The 19,771-nt window shown below is 33.3% G+C and overlaps 1 protein-coding gene across 1 annotated transcript in view; it reads left to right on the forward strand.

The window, feature by feature from the left end:
- The window catches only part of LOC129987513 (uncharacterized), a 293,053-nt gene that overhangs the window by 26,806 nt on the left and 246,476 nt on the right, over positions 1-19,771 (forward strand). Inside the window, exon 2 of the mRNA XM_056095486.1 lies at positions 6,359-6,485. Coding sequence (XP_055951461.1) covers positions 6,359-6,485 — 127 coding nt within the window. The remainder of the gene's footprint in view (positions 1-6,358; positions 6,486-19,771) is intronic.

Here is a 19,771-nt window from a genome sequence, read left to right on the forward strand (position 1 = left end):
CGATTCCACGAAAGGACCGTCGTGTAAGGGGGTCTGTTGCATGTTAAATCTGTCATGCCAAACGTCCTCCCACTGGTGTGGAGAGGGGGGTGCCAGCTCAGGTGTCGTCCTCGTCATCTGACCGTGGTTCAAAATTACGAGGTCCTTCCCAAAATAGCCCTAGTGTTGCTTTACAACGGGACGTTAATATAACTAAACTGAACCAGACAGTTTGACAGACAGACTTAATATAAATTTGGTGAGAAGTCCATATACCAAATTTCTTCTGTCTAGCTCAAAGCGTTTGTGAGTTATCTTTGTCACAGACAGACAGATGCATATTTTCTAAAAATGTGCTTTTCGAACTCAGTGAAGTCTGAAACGTGAAGACTCATCATAATCTCGAGTTCGAATTTTTTGACGATTTTTGTACTTTCTCTATCCTACATATTCGAGAAAATAAAAAACACAATTTTCTGTATTTGTGTCAACATATCAATGAGATTTATTTAAATAAATGTTTAACATCGACCACCTGTATCATGGCACACAGAAACTGATCTTTTGCAGACGGTCCCTTTTTCCGATTCCATTGGTCCGGGGCTCACAGATCGTTCAGAAGTGAAGGCCGAACATGTGCCCGTGACAGGTCTCGAAGATGTCGGCCTCCCCTCCACCAGTTGTATCCTCTCCTCATCCATTTAATGATGACGGAAACAAGCTTTTGTCTGCTCATCCACAATCTCGGCAGTCGGACGCACGTGTTGCGCGCATTATTCGCTCCGAGGAAGATAAAAGATTTTTCGGCTTTTTACTCCAATGAATTGATGAGGAATGACGTTTCGATCCGAGTCCTAACGCCGGGAGACGTGCCCCCGCTCTTTGCAAAGGTCTCCATTCGAGATCTATTTGGTTTCGGGCTTGGATATCTATCTCGATTTCGAGGATTCAGATGCACAGCATTATTCAAGTTTGCTTTCTTTTTAAGAGACTACAGGTAGAGGTTACTTTTCTTTTTTCTCGTACAGTTGGACTCTACTGGATATACAGACTGGAAAACGATGCATCACATTGACTTTGAAAAATAATACAAGGTTGTTATAGTATAAGTTCGCCTATTCTGATGATTCTGTAGCTTTGAGCGAAACTTAATTTCACTAACATATGGAAACAAGCTAACATAGCCCTTTGGAAACTGAAATAAAACTAGTTACGATGTCCATCACTAGGTGGCGCTGCGACAGTATTTAATACGATTTAATCAAAAATTTGTAAGACTCATTAGATTTACTGCAAATGGGATCAGACATCGCAATACATTGTCAAGTTATTTATATTCCTGAGTTGTAACAACCTTTCATCAAACTTTCATCGATGTTTCAAACTTTCTTAAAACACCGTTTCATAAAAGACAGTTTTATTAATGGTATTTTACAAGCAAAATGGCCATTATGATCGCCGGATCTTAAGCCATGTGATTTTTGGTTATGCAGGTTTTTGAAGGACTTAGTAATAAAGGCAGATGTCAGACGATCTCAGATTTGAGTGGCAATTTTACTTTTCACATTTGCTCTGTACAAAGGGCACTTTATATTGCGCAATAGAAAATTTTCAAAATGGAATACGTGATTAAAAGAAGGAAGGATTTGTTGAAAATGTGTAATGCTGTTTTTCATTTTTTCTTTTTTTTGCATAGCTATATGCTTTATTTTTAGTTCGTTTAGTTTATTTTTGAAGTGTTAACAGATTGCGTCATGCGACTTAATCTCCTTTTATTTTGCGCGCTCACACACACACACACACACACACACACACACACACACACACACACGCACGCGCGCGCACGCACAAGCATGTGATAATTTTAATTTAACTATGCTCAAAAAATTATTTCCTAATCGCTAGCATTAAGTCGAGATTTTCTTCATTTAATTCATTATTGTAACTTCATTTAATTGTTACTTTCGGAGTTGTGCAGGCTTTAAATTTTCTTATGGAATCAAGACCTCGAGATGTGCAAATTCCTTCTAAAACTATATACGTTCGAAGTTGTTTCTTACACTTTTCCTTTCATCTTTTCTGCTTACCTACTCGGTTCGCCGTTTTTACTTTCGCTATGGCCTGGACAAAGAAATCTTGACAAAAACTAAAAACTCGATCCATGAAATAGTAGAGAAGAAAAAGGGACAAAAAGTCAGCCTAAAAGAACAACTTCCTAGAACTTCTTCAATAAAAATTATAAATATATATTCAATTTTTACCGAGTGTATCACTCGCATTACATGCTAGTGAAATTATATTTCATTGGGTGCCACGGAATCGGCTCTAGAGCCTTTTAAATTGGTGGACTTTAATTATAATAATCTGTACAACAGCAAGTAATGATATAAATCAAAACTGTGTCTCATATAAACTAAATAAATAAATCACTGCCTTCGGTGATCTGTTGTTTACCCACCGTTTATATATTAATGATAAATGCTAAATCTCCCAGCCACAATTATTGCACCGATTTTGCCATTTTTATTTTATAAGAAACCTATTGGAACCTAGATATGTTATAAATCATCCCCTTGTTTTCCACCACCAACTATTTCTGAAAGAAATTTCACAAACAATATTTCATTGTAGATTCTCAATAGAAATTTTTTTAACAGTTTCCCAGTTACAGACACCAAATTAAATACCTATTGTACCGATTTCGCCAATTTTTGTTTTATCGAAAGGCTCGAGACTCTCTAGATGTGCCATCAAGGTCATCTATTCACTCCGTATCCGTTTAAGGACAATGAAGATGCCGCAAAATATAATTTAGTTAGATTCCTTAAACTTAACAAATGGACCAATTTCATAAATTTTTGGCGACAATTTATTTCGCCAACTTGGCAAGCACAACCAACCAGTCAATATGCTCTATCCTTATTATGCAATCATAATTTAAAATATATTTTCTTTTCTATTGATAGCTAAAGGAAGATAAAAAGATTAATATCGTAAGGGGGAGTTAAATTTAAAAAGTTTAACCAATTAATTATATTTGTTTTTTTGACTAACTAATTGGGTAATCCCTTCTATTTTGAGAATGTTTTTTTTTTCATTTTGATTCCAATAAGAATTGAGAGAAAACATCTGAGATATTTATGCATTATACATAATTTTTGTATTGAACAATGACAATTATAAACAGTTAAATTTTTTTTCTAAAGCATAAAAATAAGATAATTTATGAATACAGAGTCTAAATGCAAATCAGTTTAATAGCTAATGGTTAGACTCTCGCAGTGGAAAAATTTCTACTGACGACAACCTTACAGAAATATTAAAACGTTTTCAAATATGGGGAGAGTACAATAATATGAATACATTTTTGGATTATTCTGCAGACTGTATTGAGTCAATAAATCGCCCTTTTGTGTACAATGTAAAAAATTATCATTTTTTTTTCTGTGGAAGAATTTCTAGTGTTTTAGTGCTTTTGCTCTTGATAGATGTTTCTGCTGGCGACGTAACTTTCCATTTGTTATAAACCAGTCTAGACACATGATAGAATGCTGAATGTTGTATTGTGTTCTTGAGCATTTTCTTGAAACGTGGTTCATGTTGTTTCTATTTTATTGACTGATTTCTTAGTTTAACGTTTGGTTTTCAAGTTACAAAAAGGATTGTAAGGGATGTTCCTACTTTTTAAGTAATTTTAAATGGAACAGGAAACGGCTTCTTAAACAATGAAAATATTTTGATAAAACGAAGAACTACATTGCAGATAAAATTGGACGAATTATTCTAAGATTTTCCTGATAAATTAAAAAGCATTGTAGATATTATTTTTCAAAATCTTATATTTAATAAATTTATAATATAAAAGTCGTCACTGTTCAACCATTGCGACTCTCTACTACAAAGTCACTGATAACATCATATTAAAATAATTTAATTTAGATGATACAGTAGTGGCTCGGTTATAAAAATTTTTTGTAAAAGCTTTTTTTCTTCCCTTTTTTTTCCATATAATTTTTAGATGAACTTAGCAAATGAACTAATAATTATTATAATAATAATAATAAACAAAAGAGATATAATATTGAATCAATAAGTATAAGATACAGAAATCGAGGCTGTACATCAAACAGCCCACGAAAGCTGCGCAACTACTAATTGACAATTCGGAAGCGAAATTCGATGTTTTCTCCCACTAACTGCGCAACAACTGACAATTCGGAATCGAAATTCGATGTTTTCCCCCACTAACTGCGCAACAACTAACTGACAATTCGAAAGCGAAATTCGATGTTTTCTCCCTCTGAATTTGGTGATTATTCGATAGTTCAAGGTTTGACGTACGACTAATTGTACAATTAATTTTTTTCTCTCAAATCCAAAGCTATATTTATCTCTCTTTATTTATTTATAATAATTTTTTCGCATTCGCTTTTATTTGATTGCGGTTTATGCTTTCACGGCCTCTGACGGAAAATCTCCAGCTTTAATACATCCTTTTTTTTAATAAAAACAGATCATCGAAAAAAAAAAAATGCTTCACTGATTTCCTAAAATAGAATCAAGATAATTACAATAAAAAATGTGGTCTATTTAAAAGCAAAGTCGATACTCAAAAATTTTATTTCATTTATATTCTCTAGAGGAATACTTCCTGCGGTATTACTCGTTTCTAATTGGCGCGCCACCGTTAAAGTGATAGGCAACCAAATGTTTACGATTGAAATTAGTAAAATTCTTAAAAAAATGGCTATAACTTTTTCCATGGAGGGATTGTTACAATTATTTTATCATCTTTTAATTTCATTTTCTTTAGACTTATTAATATTATTAATAATATTAACTTTAATAATATTCTGAAAATAAATCCTGTTTTTACGCCAAACTGATTTGAAACTTTGAAAGATGTTAACTTGTTAAGTAATTTTTATTACTTGAGTTCTATTAATATAAAATATAAAGAATTAATCATTAATAACCATAATCTTTGAGCAAACTGAATATATTTTCTCATATGCTAATCAGGTGAGAAGAAATTTGTTAATAAATTGTAAAGAAAAATGGAAGAAATAAGAAAATAAAGTAAAATTCATTAAGAGTTTGATCTCAGCTTTTAACAATAATAAAAAAAAACAAGTAAATTAAATATTAGTTTAAAAAAACTGAACGTAATAAACGCATTGTTGTAAATTGTGCATAAAAGTATTGTTACGAATCTGTAATGCGGCTTCCCAGCATAATTGGTTCCATAGGAGGTTCCAGAGCTTCGTGACCATTTGGCGACTTGGCGACGAATTTGGTGACTTTGGCGCCAAAATAGATTATACCCGAAACATCGAGAATTTTCCCGATCCGTCCAGTAGGAACGGAGATACGCCTCGAACGTTCCTGATTGGTTGAGAGGCTTCTAGCCCCGCCTCCTGAGACCTATAAAAGGAAGCACCTGCATCTGCCGGGCAGTAGTGAGTCGAGAAGTGAATTGAGGAGAAGTCGGAAGTGACAGAGCAGAGCAGAGTAGTGGTGAACCGACGGTGAATTGAGTGGTCGTGAATTGAATCGTGGACCAGTGGAGTCGAAGAGTAGTCGGAAGCGACGGTGAAGAACTCGTCTTCCAGGGACTAGCGGAGTAGAGCTGCTGTGTATACTGTTGTGTGCTGCACGTCTCGGCTGAAGATAATTGTCTTCTGTGCTGTGTTGCAGTTGTCGTCTTTGTGTTGTCCTGTGTGTCTTCGTGTAAATAAACGTCGTTGTTTTATTTTCTACTGCCGCATGCTGATTGAGCGTTCTCCACACCATATAACTCCCATTATCCAAACGAACCCGGTAATTTCGTAACAGTATTTTTGAGAATGTATTAAAATGAGAGCAAAAAAAAAAAAGCAATTAAACTGATCAAATTAAAAAGAATTCTAATTAATAATTTTTTTCTAGTTTTAAGAGGGCACAAAAATAATTTTTGTATGTGAATATTTTCTGAAGTCTTTGACAAAGAATGTCAAAATTTTGTTTCATTTTTACTTGGATAACATTCTGACTTGTATTTAAAAATCAGAAAACCACCTTAAGATATAAGACCGCCACCTTTCAAAAGATGTTTGTTCCAGAGTTCCTAATGATCTGTCTGCAATTTTGCTTCTCCTGGCAAAATCTGTATATGTCTTTAATTGAAAAAACCTTTAATGAAAAAAAAATGAAAAATTTATTTGTAAAAGGAATTAGATAGCGTGTATTAGTAAAAATGATTGATTACTTTATTAAGTCTTAAATTTAAGATAAAGGTATAAAGATTCCGAATTCAAATATTAAAATTTTCATCTTTATTTTGTCGGTAATTAAGGAAATAAATATGTAGTTTATATTTATAAACTATTCTTTCTTGCAGGTGAACCTTGGTTGATTGGTCCCTGCAGAAGTTTCGAAAGATTAAAAGAAAACGATTCCGAATGGTTTAAAAACATTACTGTCTCTGAATGTTTGGAACGTTGCCAGAATAAAGAGAAATCTGTTCGGTGAGTATATATTCAAATGCAAACGATTTTATTCAATGAGTGAATGCATGTTTTATTGTGAAACCAAAATATCGGAAAAATTGACTTCATTTACATCAGTTTGTATTTACTTATTGAAGTGTATCGGATGCTATAGCTTTGTTTTTAAATAAATAAATAAAGACAAATATTTTTCTTGGGAAATTTTTAGTATTTGTAGTTAAATAAAAGTTATGTTCCCGATGTTCCCGTGAAAAGGGTCAAAAGATGAGGAAACGCATGTTATAAGGCGATTGTAACGTTTGAATTCCCAGTTGTAGTTAAACTAATTTAATTTTTACAACCAATGTTAAATTCGTTGTTTTAAAGGTGGGGTTTACACTCGGCCAGTTATAAGACGTCCAATAGGCCAGCGCATCCGTAGAAAGGTTGAAAAATGTTGTTCGATCCATGGTAAGTACTTGTCCCGATGGAACAACAACATGCGGCTGTATTGTGCTTTTTTTGTTACTGCGCATGCGTTTGTGGAATTTGGAGGGTTTTTTTGGCGTGAGAAAATTGATCAATTATCAATAGATTAATTCCAACATTTTTTGCTCTTTGTTCTTCCTGATGCGAGGTTGTGTTTTTAAAATTTTATTTCCCATTTTTTTCTGTAGTTGAGGTATGTTGACCTTTCTTTATATTTTACCATATTTCTTTGTGTAAATATCCATAAATTTAATACGATATGCAGTGAAAAAGAAAAATTCATTGACGCCAAAACGACAATATATAGCCAAGCATGGAATGCCTGAATCTATCTTATGAAATCGTGGCAAACATAAATCAGTCCCTTTCTGAGCATGCGTTTTCTTACTGGCCGTCTTATAACTGGCTGAGTGTAAACCCACTTTAAGTTGAAATAGACGAAAAAAAATTATCAGTTAGGTTGTCTCTTTAATATTATTTTCCAAAGGGGAAATCAAAAATTAATTAAAATTATTGATAGAATAAAACGCTATTCGACCTCCATAAACTTAATTCCTAAACATTTAAACACATTTGTTAGAAAAATTATGAACAAATTTGTTTGCGTTTGCCTTCCCATTGATAACGCTTGGCGAAGCGATGTTTTACCCCAGAGCCTTTTAATTATGATTAACTATATTCCATAATCATATTATTCTTAACTTCTGTCATATTTTCCTTTGGTTGGAGAGTACCGCCTTCTAGGAGTACATAATTAAGTTTCTTAGATATTAATTATTATGAAGCTCTGTGAATACTACAAGAACTGTGTTTATTGATGGAAAAAATAATGAGATTATTATTATTCTTCATTTATAATTTCCGTTTCCGTTATGAATACGCAATATTTTGTTAAAAGAAGCAAGCAGTTTGAAGATAAATTGAAACATATTGTGAGGGTTTTGCAAATAAGTTTTAAACCTTGAATACAGATTGGATGCGGTGTATTTATTTAATGTTATGTTACAAAATACAATATTTATCTCAGAAATGTGTGTTTTTAGATCTATGATTTTTTTTTTTTTGTAAAGCAATAGACATATTTGACTATGCTGCCCATATATTCGCTATAAATAAGTATCAAAGTGGCATTCGAATTCAAAAGATTTTAAACCTTTGTTAGTATCAATCGTGACTCACAACTTAGATTACTGTACGGTTTCATCTGTTGTGGATTTCCATCTAGGGCAGATTGAGCCGCTGCCTAGGGCAGCACGTACTACATCGATTAAAATAAACCTTTTTTTTACTAATTATCAAATAAATAAGTTTATAAAAAACACAAATTTTAAGAGTGATAAAATATTAGGATATATTTAGGTATCCTTCAAGGTTCAAAATATGAATTTGAATAAAAATTCACCTTTTTTTGGAGTTTAAAAAAATAGATACATTTTGGTTTGCAGTAATATATCTATGTCAAAAAGAAGCCAAGTTATAATAAACTATTGATATAAATGTGATGCTTATTTGTAAGCAGTTAAAAATTTTAAACGTGTTTTCTGAAGAAATAGGTTTTTCATAATTCTACCATACGAGTATCGTTATATCTCAAAAAATAATTGAAATATCTTAATGAAATTGATACTTTGTACTCGTTGTTAAGAAGAGTGTAATGAACTGTGAATTTCATGTTGAATGCCCTAGAATTGAATTTATGATTGCTCAATGTAAATATTGTTGAAAAAAAAATTCCAAAATTTCATAGATAATTTCATATATTAAACACAAAACTTTTAGTTTTGAATATAATTTTTAGATAAAAGCTAGTTATACTCTAAGCTATGTTACACATTTAATACTATTAGGAAAAATGAAAACTGCAACAATTTTTTTCTGTAGAAAAATCCTAATTTTTGTAAATAAATGCTAAAATGTGCATCAAAATGTGTACATGTTCTGTAACATGTTTCTTTGGAAAATCCCTTCCGAACTAGTCAGATACCTTAATCCACAATCAAGAATGATCCCTCCGAGCTAGTCAGATACCTTAATCCACTGTCAAGTATGATCCCTCCGAACTAGTCAGATACCTTAATCCACTGTCAAGTATGATCCCTCCGAACTAGTCAGATACCTTAATCCACTGTCAAGTATGATCCCTCCGAACAAGTCAGATACCTTAATCCACTGTCAAGTATGATCCCTCCGAACTAGTCAGATACCTTAATCCACTGTCATGTATGATCCCTCCGAACTAGTCAGACGCCTTAATCCACTGTCATGTATGATCCCTCCGAACTAGTCAGATACCTTAATCCACTGTCATGTATGATCCCTCCGAACTAGTCAGATACCTTAATCCACTGTCAAGTATGATCCCTCCGAACTAGTCAGATACCTTAATCCACTGTCATGTATGATCCCTCCGAACTAGTCAGACGCCTTAATCCACTGTCATGTATGATCCCTCCGAACTAGTCAGATACCTTAATCCACTGTCATGTATGATCCCTCCGAACTAGTCAGATACCTTAATCCACTGTCAAGTATGATCCCTCCGAACTAGTCAGATACCTTAATCCACTGTCATGTATGATCCCTCCGAACTAGTCAGATACCTTAATCCACTGTCATGTATGATCCCTCCGAACTAGTCAGATATCTTAATCGAATTTCAAGTATGATTACTCAGGTTCCTACGTGTTTCATTATTCTCACTATTTGTTCAAATATTTATAAAACTTGACATCTGTTTCAATAAGATTATCTACAAAGTGGATATCGGATACTCTGCATCATAATGAATAAATAAAAACAGAGTTACAGAGTTATTAAAAGAAGAGTTAATTAAAAGAAGAGAGAAGAGTTATTAAAAGAAAAAAAAAATCATTAACCTAAAATAGATCATTACTATGTTAAAAATGTGTTGAAATTTGGAACTAAAATGATCATCTTATTATAGGAGGACTCTTAAAAGAGCACTGCCTAGGGATACTTAACCGCTTAACTTTTATTTTCTTTACTATCTAATAAGATGACACCTTCTATTTTGGGAATATTTTCTCATTTTGATTCAAATGGAAATACATTGACGTATTTATGTATATGAAGTGATTTTAATATTGAATTATAATCGTTATGAATGATTCATTTTTTGCTTACAACTATAACAATTTGATAAATCGATGCATTTATGGCAGTGGTTCTTAACCTTTTTAAGCCGCGACCCAAATTTGAGAAATATTTGAGAAAAAGTCAAAATTTGTTCATTGCTTTGTTTTAGATTGTATTTTTAAAAAATCTTCAATCCTACGATGATGATTTTTTTTAACTTACAAATTTTTTATTTATTTTTTTAATAATAAAGATAAACAAAAGTACTTTTCGATCCAAGGAAAATTTAATTAATAATCAAGTGTTTTTAATAATTTTTATTGACCAAATTAAAATATATTTATAACTTTTTGAAAATAATTGACATTTTGATTAGCACACAGATGCTAATGGGTGTTTCTTTTCTCTCAAAAATAATTCGACTTCTGTCCGTAATGATAATACTCTTTGAACAACTTTGCCCCGGGACAGCCATCTAACTTCAGAATAATATAATAAATGTTCGTTTTATGCACCAAATTCGAAACACAGTTCGCGGAAACTTCTACAGTTAAGAGCTCTTGATTTGATAAAATTGACTACCGCAACAATTTCATCCAAAACGATACATAATTCGGGTGATAATTTTTTTGAAGCAAGATTTTGTCTATGTAACAATGAATCGATATAATTTGTGGATTCATTTGTTTTGCTCTTGTCGAAAATCCCTTTTTAGATGCTTTCATGGCAGCTGCACCGTCGGTGCAAATAATGAAACACTGATTCCAATTTAATCCTTCTTTTTTAAAAAACGAATCGACCATAAGAAAAATATCTTCACCTCTAGTTGTTGTTGACATTGGTTTGCAAAATAAAATGTCCTCCTGTATATCTGTTAAACCTGGATACCGCACGTAAACCATGAGTTTAGCATCTTTACTTACATCTGTCGCGACCCAAGAAATATGCTTCGCGACCCAATTTTGGGTCGCGACCCATAGGTTAAGAACCGCTGATTTATGGCACTCGGGCAAAACAGTTAATGTGTATGTACACACTTGAAACTACGAAAATCGTTCAAAATATCGAATATTTTTTTATTGCTTAATAATGTTCTCTGTTCCTTTTGCTTTCAAACGATACCAAGATGGTGTCAATATTCGAAATATTTCTCGAGTTATAATTATTTTTCTTGAGGTGCTTTCATTAAAAACTCTAGTTACGGTTTTATCAAATTATTTTATGAAGAATGATATTTTTCCACTATGTTGCTTCATTCAAACAATCATAACTCAACAAGCAATTAACCAAATACAATTATTTATATATCAAAAGAATCTGTATGAAATAGCGGATGTTTTGTGCCTCAATCAAAATTATATTTTTAGAAATAAATTTTTAATAGCTATTTAAAGGTTAAAGTGACAGAAAAAATCTCGCTTTCTCTATTCATCGTAGATGAAAAAATTGTTAAAAAAAACTATATACTTTTATAACTTGATTGTGGCAGACAACATGAAAACTAATAGTAGGCATAATAACCAACTAGAATTGTGTGTTCGTACAAATTAGAATTCAAGATATCATGTTTCAAAAAACATGCTAATTAGCTCATTAAATATTATTTAATTAATTAATAATTAGTGTAATATGGTTTTTCTCACTGAAATGAGTTTAAACATATATCAATGACCTACTGCAAAAAAACTGGATTTTTAAAGTTAAAATTAAAAAAAAAATCTTCTAGTGTGTACGTACACCTTAAGTGGTTAAATCCGCCATTGAGTTTCATCGCAAAGTTCGCCAAAGTTCGGTTGGCATTCACCAATCGTTAAAATGTTCCTTATCCCTTTCTAAGGCCACGAGAAGTATACTTCCCACCAAATTCATCTATCTGACAGAAATTAAGATGGTTTAGTTCCTTATCTCATACAAAATGGCATATCTTGATTTGTTACTTTATTATTGATTACCCAAATTAATTAATTAAATAAATAAATTATTCTAATAAACTAAATGATTCACTTTTATTAAGCCAATCTCAATAATAATAATATTTTATAATATACTATGACTAAAAATATGGCCTTTTAAAGGGTTAAATTGGCACTGCAGTGGAACTTTACTTCACGAATATTATCCGTTCCTAAATCTTATTCATAAAGCGAAATAGTGTTTTCCATAAGAATCCATGAAAAATAAGACAACTATTTCGAAAATAAAAATACCCATATTTATAAGTATGTAATTTCTTATCTATTATATGTGTGCGTTTAGCTACACTTCAAAAGGTGGCGAAAATGAGACACAGTATCTCAACATACGATGCAATAATAACCCATGATTTCACCAGCTTCGCTTTATTTCACTGCAAAGTTGTTATTATGTTGAGAATATTGTTTTGAAATTTTCCGGGGTTTGTTTGGATTGTGGGAGTTATACGGTGTGGAGAACACTCAATCAGCATGTGGCAGTAGAAAATAAAACAACGACGTTTATTTACACGAAGACACACAGGACAGCACAAAGACGACAACTATATACAGCACAGAAGACGATTATCTTCAGCCGAGACGTGCAGCATACAACCAGACTCTACTGCAGACAGTAGCGAACAGCTAAGTTCAGCACTAGCTTCACTCCGTCGCTGCTCCACTTATCTCTGGAAGGCCAGTTCTTTACCGTCAATTCCGACTACTTTTCTCTGTCGATTCCGACTACTCAATTCACCACTACTGGTTCACGACTACTCCCCGGCAGCTGCAGCTCCTTTTATAGGTCTCAGGAGGCGGGGCTAGAAGCCTCTCAACCAATCAGGAACGTTCGAGGTATATCTCGGCTCCTACTGGACGGATCGGGAAAATCCTCGATGTTTCGGGTATAATCTATTTTGGCGCCAAAGTCACCAAATTCGTCGCCAAATCTCCAAATGGTCGCCAAGTTTGTCGCCAAGCTCTGCTACCTCCTATGGAGCCAACTATGCTGGAAAGCCGCATCACAGATTCGTAACAATATTAATTTCCTTTCTTCTGATCAAATTTCATTTGTCACTTTTTACATTGACACAGAATGCAGTTCTATATGTCTTCGGTAATTCTGACTTTGCTTTTCCATCAGCTAATAAGTTTCCATCAGCTAATAAGTCAGTGTCGTTGCTATCCGCTTCTAGTCTCATAATCTTAGTCAGAGACACAATCCCGTCGATTAAAGCTTCATAGATACTTGCTCAAATGTCTGGGAATCGTGTTCGACAACGCTATCGGACCGAAGTTCCTTTTATGCAGAAATAAGGATTCACTTCAAACAAAGGCTTATTACACACAAATTTTCGGGCCATAGGCCCATCTTGCATGTGATGTCAATATTTCTCTTCATCACTTGCTCTGCGAAGTATCATTTATTATGAGAGCTTTTTTAATATTTTATTTTGCTCGTTTATGCGAAGCATTCTTTAAAAGAAGTATATGTTTCATAGCGGCCCAAAACGAAAGTTTGCTTTAGGTGACATACAATTTTTGTTTTGTAATGATTATTGTATGAAATTTTGTTTGTAAAATTTGTTTTGTAATGAAATTAAATTTGTGGATTGATATTTGGCGAATTATCACTGGCGAAAATTTACAATTTGGCGACCATAAAGTTATGCTAAACTACATACTATTGTAACTATTGAAATATGAATGATTGGTTATCTCGATACTTTATTTACTTCACTAGATGTCCAAATCTTTGTCCAAAATCTACTTTCACATGCAGTGCGCAGTTTACTTATTGTGATCCTTCGTATTGTTAGAATGCCAACAATTCCAAGATACCTATTAGACATACAACTCAACAAGGCAAAACAGTTGTTTGTTTCGTAGCTTTTGTAGAAAGAAGAAACTCGTAGCTTTTCTAGTCACAAGTTTCTTATTCTGCAGCAAAGATATCTGCATTAAGGTTACAAGAAAAGGCATTAAGGTTTGCTTGGGCTACTATATCGATGACTAACTTAAAGGCCATATTCACACCTTGACTGGGAGACATTGGTGACCGGTGGGCCCATTTACATTATATTATAAGTAATTCAGCGCGGCAGTCAATGCGTTGAAATAGAATTTCACAATAAATTTTTTTTTATCACATGTAAATTTTTCTTTAGCCTGACAGGAAATTTTCAAATCTGTTAATGCAGGACAGATATAGTTAGCATCCAGAAATGCATATACGTATACAAAGGAATATTATTGTATTTAAACATACACATATAATTAAAAATCTAAAAAAAATCTATCAATTTTAGTGATTTATATTGAATTCTGTCTATAGAAAATTCATTACGTGACTAATGTTGATGAATAATGTTACGAAATTTCCCGAGTTCGTTTGGATAGTGGAAGTTATATGGTGTGGAGAACGCTCAATCAGCAGTAGTAAATAAAACAACGACGTTTATTTACACGAAGACACACAGGACAGCACAAAGACGACAACTATTTACAGCATAGAAGGCGATTATCTTCAGGCGAGACGTGCAGCATACAACATACATACCATCGATTCCGACTACTCTCCATTGTTGATTGCGACTACTCTCCATTGTTGATTGCGACTACTCTCCACCGCCGATTCCGACCACTCTTCACCGTCGATCCCGACTACTCTTGCCACTCTCTGCTCTGGCAGCACATACTGCCTCCTTTTATAGGTCTCAGGAGGCGGGGCTAGAAGCCTCTCTACCAATCAGGAACGTTCGAGGCGTATCTCGGTTCCTGATGGACGGATCGGGAAAATTCTCGATGTTTCGGATATAATCTATTTTGGCGCCAAAGTCGCCAAATTCGTAACCAAGTTTATCGCCAAGTTCTGGGACCTCCTATGGAACCAACTATGCTGGGAAGCAGCATCACAGATTCGTAACAATATTAAATCTTGAAACAAGCTTACGTCCTTGTGCTTGAGGTATGAAAATTTGTTTTGATGTGGCCTTGTAATAAGGAAACGATACTTCAGCAGGAGAATATCGCATATGAGACTGATTTTTGTCATTGAAGATCCACCATTTGTACCTGATGTGAGTTAATTTTTGTGGTCCGCAACTTGGTGTACTTCCAGATATGGGAATGGAGTCCAGCCTTATCGTCTGATCACAGTTAAATTATTGTATTCGTTAGAAGGAGTTTTTGCATAGCTTCGAAATAAGAAGTTAATAGATTTTATAAAGTAAATAAAAAAAAGTCCAGCTGGCGTGGTTTCCCAAAATTTTCTCGCATATTCTCTAATAAATGTACTATCCCACATAACGTCCTACATGGCATTACAGTACAATAATTACGAAATATTGACCTTTGGCGAGAATTTAGAATTTTTACTGAACTATCATTTTTACTGAACATCCTTGGCGAGTTATTTGGCGATTAATCCCTGGCATGCAGTTAATAGTATCCAAAAATGGACTTTGTGTTTTGGATACATTTTTTCAACCGATTGAAACAAAAATTTGACACAAAACTGCACTTGTAATCACAAAATTTCATACCAAATTTGAATATATTTAAATCATTGCATTTTTGAATCATAACATTTACTAATTTTTGAAAGAACAGACCGACAGACAGTAAATCCGTATTTGGATTTTGGATCAAAATTTGACAGGTATCTACACCACAGATGTTAAATTCTCTTACGGAACGTTATCTATCTAACTTTCTTCAGTTTGTAATTATCATGTTAATTTTATATTCGAGCAGCCGGATAAAATAGACCACCTCTGAGCAGATTTTATTTGGTGTAAACAAGTTATACCAAATTTCATCCATCTTGCTCTAAGTGTTTTTGAGTTGTCTTTGTCACAGATAGGGCAAACATTTTCCAAAAATGTGTTTTTTAATGTGGGGAGGTCTAAAGGTGAATAAAATTTCGAGTTTGAATTTTCTGACTATTATTATTTTTTTTCTATACTACGTTTACGAGAAAGTAAAAACTGAAGCATACACAGTATGATTCTATTCCTTTTTTTATTTTGAAAAAGTATATTTATAGTATTTGTTTGACAATGTGACATCACATACCGAATTTCATTTGTCTAGCTTGAATTATTATGATCAGAGAAAGACAGGCACAATTCCAAAAAATATTGTTTTCGGATTGCGGAACTTTAAATCACCATTTCGATTTTGATTTTTTTTGACAATTTTAATAAACCTTTTTGTTTGTTTTTGAGAAAGTGAAAAACGGAATGAACTAATTTGAATGAACTAAGTATTTGAGCTGAGATTTACTGCATCAAATGAAAACAAGAAATTCCTGAAATAATTTTTGTTTGGCATAGGGCTCAAAATAGTTTTAAATCTTTAGGAAGAGTAAATTAAATTCCCGGTAATAGATTAAGTTACCGTATGCTCATATATTGCAAAGCGTTTTTGTTCGAGAAAAAAAATGGCGCAAAAAAAAAATCCATGATGGAATTTAGAGTGGGTCGTTGAAGGGGGAAAAAAATCTTCCGATTCATTAATTTGCGATGAAATGGATTTAATTGCGACTGAACCATCCCCTCCTTGCCTCCCCCTTCCCCCCGTTTTCGTGAATATGTCAGGTTTATATAGAAAAAAGTGTTCGTTTGAAGCGTTAAACATCACAAGAGAATTTTTTCCCCTCCTCCTGATTCGAGTAATGTTGCTCGAAAAAAAAATCATTTTTTAATAAAAAAAAATAGTAGTTTATCTGAAGGGACAGTTTGAGATTAAACGTTGAAACTGAGAAACTACAAAAGGAGAGTGTTTCACTCTGATTGCAGAACAATAGAATTCTTTTAAGTATTGATTTTTAATTTTAAATGTACTAATTCGGGATTTTCGTGTCTAACTAAAAGAGACACAAATTAGATAATTGAACTTATTCTTAATGGAAATATATATAATCTCTAATGATGTAAAAATTTAGATATAAAAAATTCTATAAAATTGGAATTCACTGGTTGGTATTACTTCATACCGCCAATAAAGGCCAAATCGCCAGTGTTAGTAAGCAAAATGTCTGTTAATATGCTATGCAATATTATAAAGAGAACAAACATAACTTTTATAGGTTATATAGGTATTAAAATGTTGGATATTTGTGTATGAATCGTATGCCATTTGCGAACTTTAACTTTAACCTATATCACTGGCTAGCAGTCAGACTTCAGCCATGACAGCTCGCATTTATTGCAATAAGCTAGACGTATTTGAAAGTTTTTTTTTGGCCTTTAATCTTTGGCGTGTGGTTAATACACAAATATCAAATTATATTGAAATAAAAAGGAACATTCTTTTAAACTTCAAGCATTAGTTATAACAATTTCTTAGCATAGTTTAAATTAGCAGCTATCTTGTTTCTGGCATTGGCGACTTGGCATCCGTTGGCGATATGAATGGATACAAATAGTGAATTTCAATCAAACTGGTCTTTACTTTCTCGTATATATAGTATAGAGAAATTACTGTAACTGTCAAAAAATTCGAACTCGAGATCTCCACGTTCTAGACACTCCCTGAGTTCGAAAAATACATTTTTGGGAAAATGTCCTTTTGTCTGTTTGTGACAACGACAACTCAAAAACGCTTTGAGTTAAGTGGTTGAAATTTGGCATGCAGTCTTTACAACAAACTTGCATGTTTATGTCAAATTTTGACTAAAATCTCTTCAGAGGAAGTCCGTCAGTCCGGCTGTTCTAATATAAATTAATACGTTAACTATAAAACAAAGAGAACTGGATAGATCAGTATACAGATTTAACATCAATAGTGTAGGCACCTGTTAAAGTTGGAGACAAAACCGACAAAGGGTTGAACGTCTGTCTATCTGTACTTTCAGAAATATGCAAATGAGATAATTCAAAAACTCAATGACTAAAATATATTTATATATATCTAATATATGGAATCTCTTCCGAATAATACTCTTCCGAAGGTTTAAAATGATCTAAATATATGAGATTTTGTGGCTACAAGTGCAATTTTTAGTCAAATCTTTGTTTCAATCGATTGGGAAAAACGTCTAATGCACAAATTCGATTTTTGGATACCATTAAACTCATGCCAGAGATTAATCGTCAAAAAGCTTGCCAATAAGGACATAATAAATTCAATAAAAAAGCTAAATTCCCACTAAAAGTTAATATTTCGTAACTATCGTGCACTGGTGCTATGTGTGATGTTATCTGTCATGACAAGTTCATTAGAGACCATAAAATGAAATTTTGGAGAGACCACTTCCGCTGGTTAATTTATGATTTTTTTCGCGTTTTAAGGCATTATAAGTGACTGAAAGCTAATCACAATAATATAGATTTCAAATTCATCATAAAAAATTGTACAAGTGTATATTATTTAAATGGAAAATAGGTGAATTGTAAATCATTGCATAGGAGGACTAACGCATTATTAGCTTTTGAAATTTCCAACATAATTGTCTCAGTTATGTTTTGGTTATATTTTATTTAACTACAGGCTAGGAAAAAATTAATTGAACATTTGAATGGTTTATTATATGCAGTTACACTCGTAAACAGGAGAATAAACGTATTTTTTTTATAAGACAATAAAACCCACAAGTTTATCTTTTTCACAAATATTCTTTGCGGTTGTTAATTCTTCTTTACTTCTGAATTGAAATTCCACAACCGAAAGTCAGTTTTTGACATAAGTGTATTTGCTACTGGTATACGAAGAGAAAGTTTTGTAATCGTCAAAAAGATTCCAACTCTAGATTTTGGCGAAACTCCACATTTCAGACCTCCTATAGTTCGAAAAACACATTTTTTTTTTTTGAAAAATGCCTGCCTATGAACACAATAACTCTAAAAAGCTTTTAGTTAAAAGGATGGAATTTGGTTTATTGACTTTACAGATTTTCAAATTTTGAACGAAATCCTGTTGTTGTTTCTTATGGAACTTGCCATGGGCAAGCCCGCTGTTACGAAGACAGTGATTTTAAGTCGGTGGGGGAGCCCCTCTTGTTTTTATAGTAGCGCCATCTAGGGCCAAGAGAACGACTTAGCTACACGCATGTCGCAACGCTTTTTACGGGGCGGACTTTATTCACGCATTTCATTCTCTCATACACAGATCGTAATTTAGACCTGAATCAGAGAACGATCACCCCTGATCCAGTACCCCCAGTGGTATTACTCTCGACATGGAGGACTTTGTGACCACGACAGATTTATACGCGCGTCAACCACCAAGCACGCGGGGAATCTTCGGCCGGTGGGGTTCGAACTCGCAACCTAAGGGACGCGAATCCATCAGAAGAAGCGTTTCTGTCCAGTTGTCCGAGTACAAGTGAACAGGATTATTGCAAACGCAAAGAAAGGGATAAATAAATTTATTATAGAAGTCTATCATGTTTTATGTAGATCTTTATTTTGAATCAAATCCTTCATGGTGTTGACCGCTTGTTGGCTTTAATTTTACATGAATGTAAATGTAATAATTCAAAAACGAATCAACCCTGTATATGGAATTTTGTTGACAATTTCAATAGCTCAAATGTAGATAGATTCTCATTAATTCTGAATCAGAACTGTCAAAGGGATTCGCATTTTTTTGCAAGTGTTACTCAGTTTATGGGATATGGCAACAGCTATCAGTGGGATGAAGCCATTGGAGTCTTCAACAAGTACATTATAGTAATCAAGAATATAATTTTAATGGATTAGTCTTCACAAAAGTATCTTTTTTTCAACTAATATGTCCATGTCAACTGTCTTCTTTAACTAAAATACCATGCATTTCTCTGGT

The sequence above is a fragment of the Argiope bruennichi genome, chromosome 10, assembly GCF_947563725.1.
Source record: "Argiope bruennichi chromosome 10, qqArgBrue1.1, whole genome shotgun sequence".
Taxonomy (NCBI): Eukaryota; Metazoa; Arthropoda; class Arachnida; order Araneae; family Araneidae; genus Argiope; species Argiope bruennichi.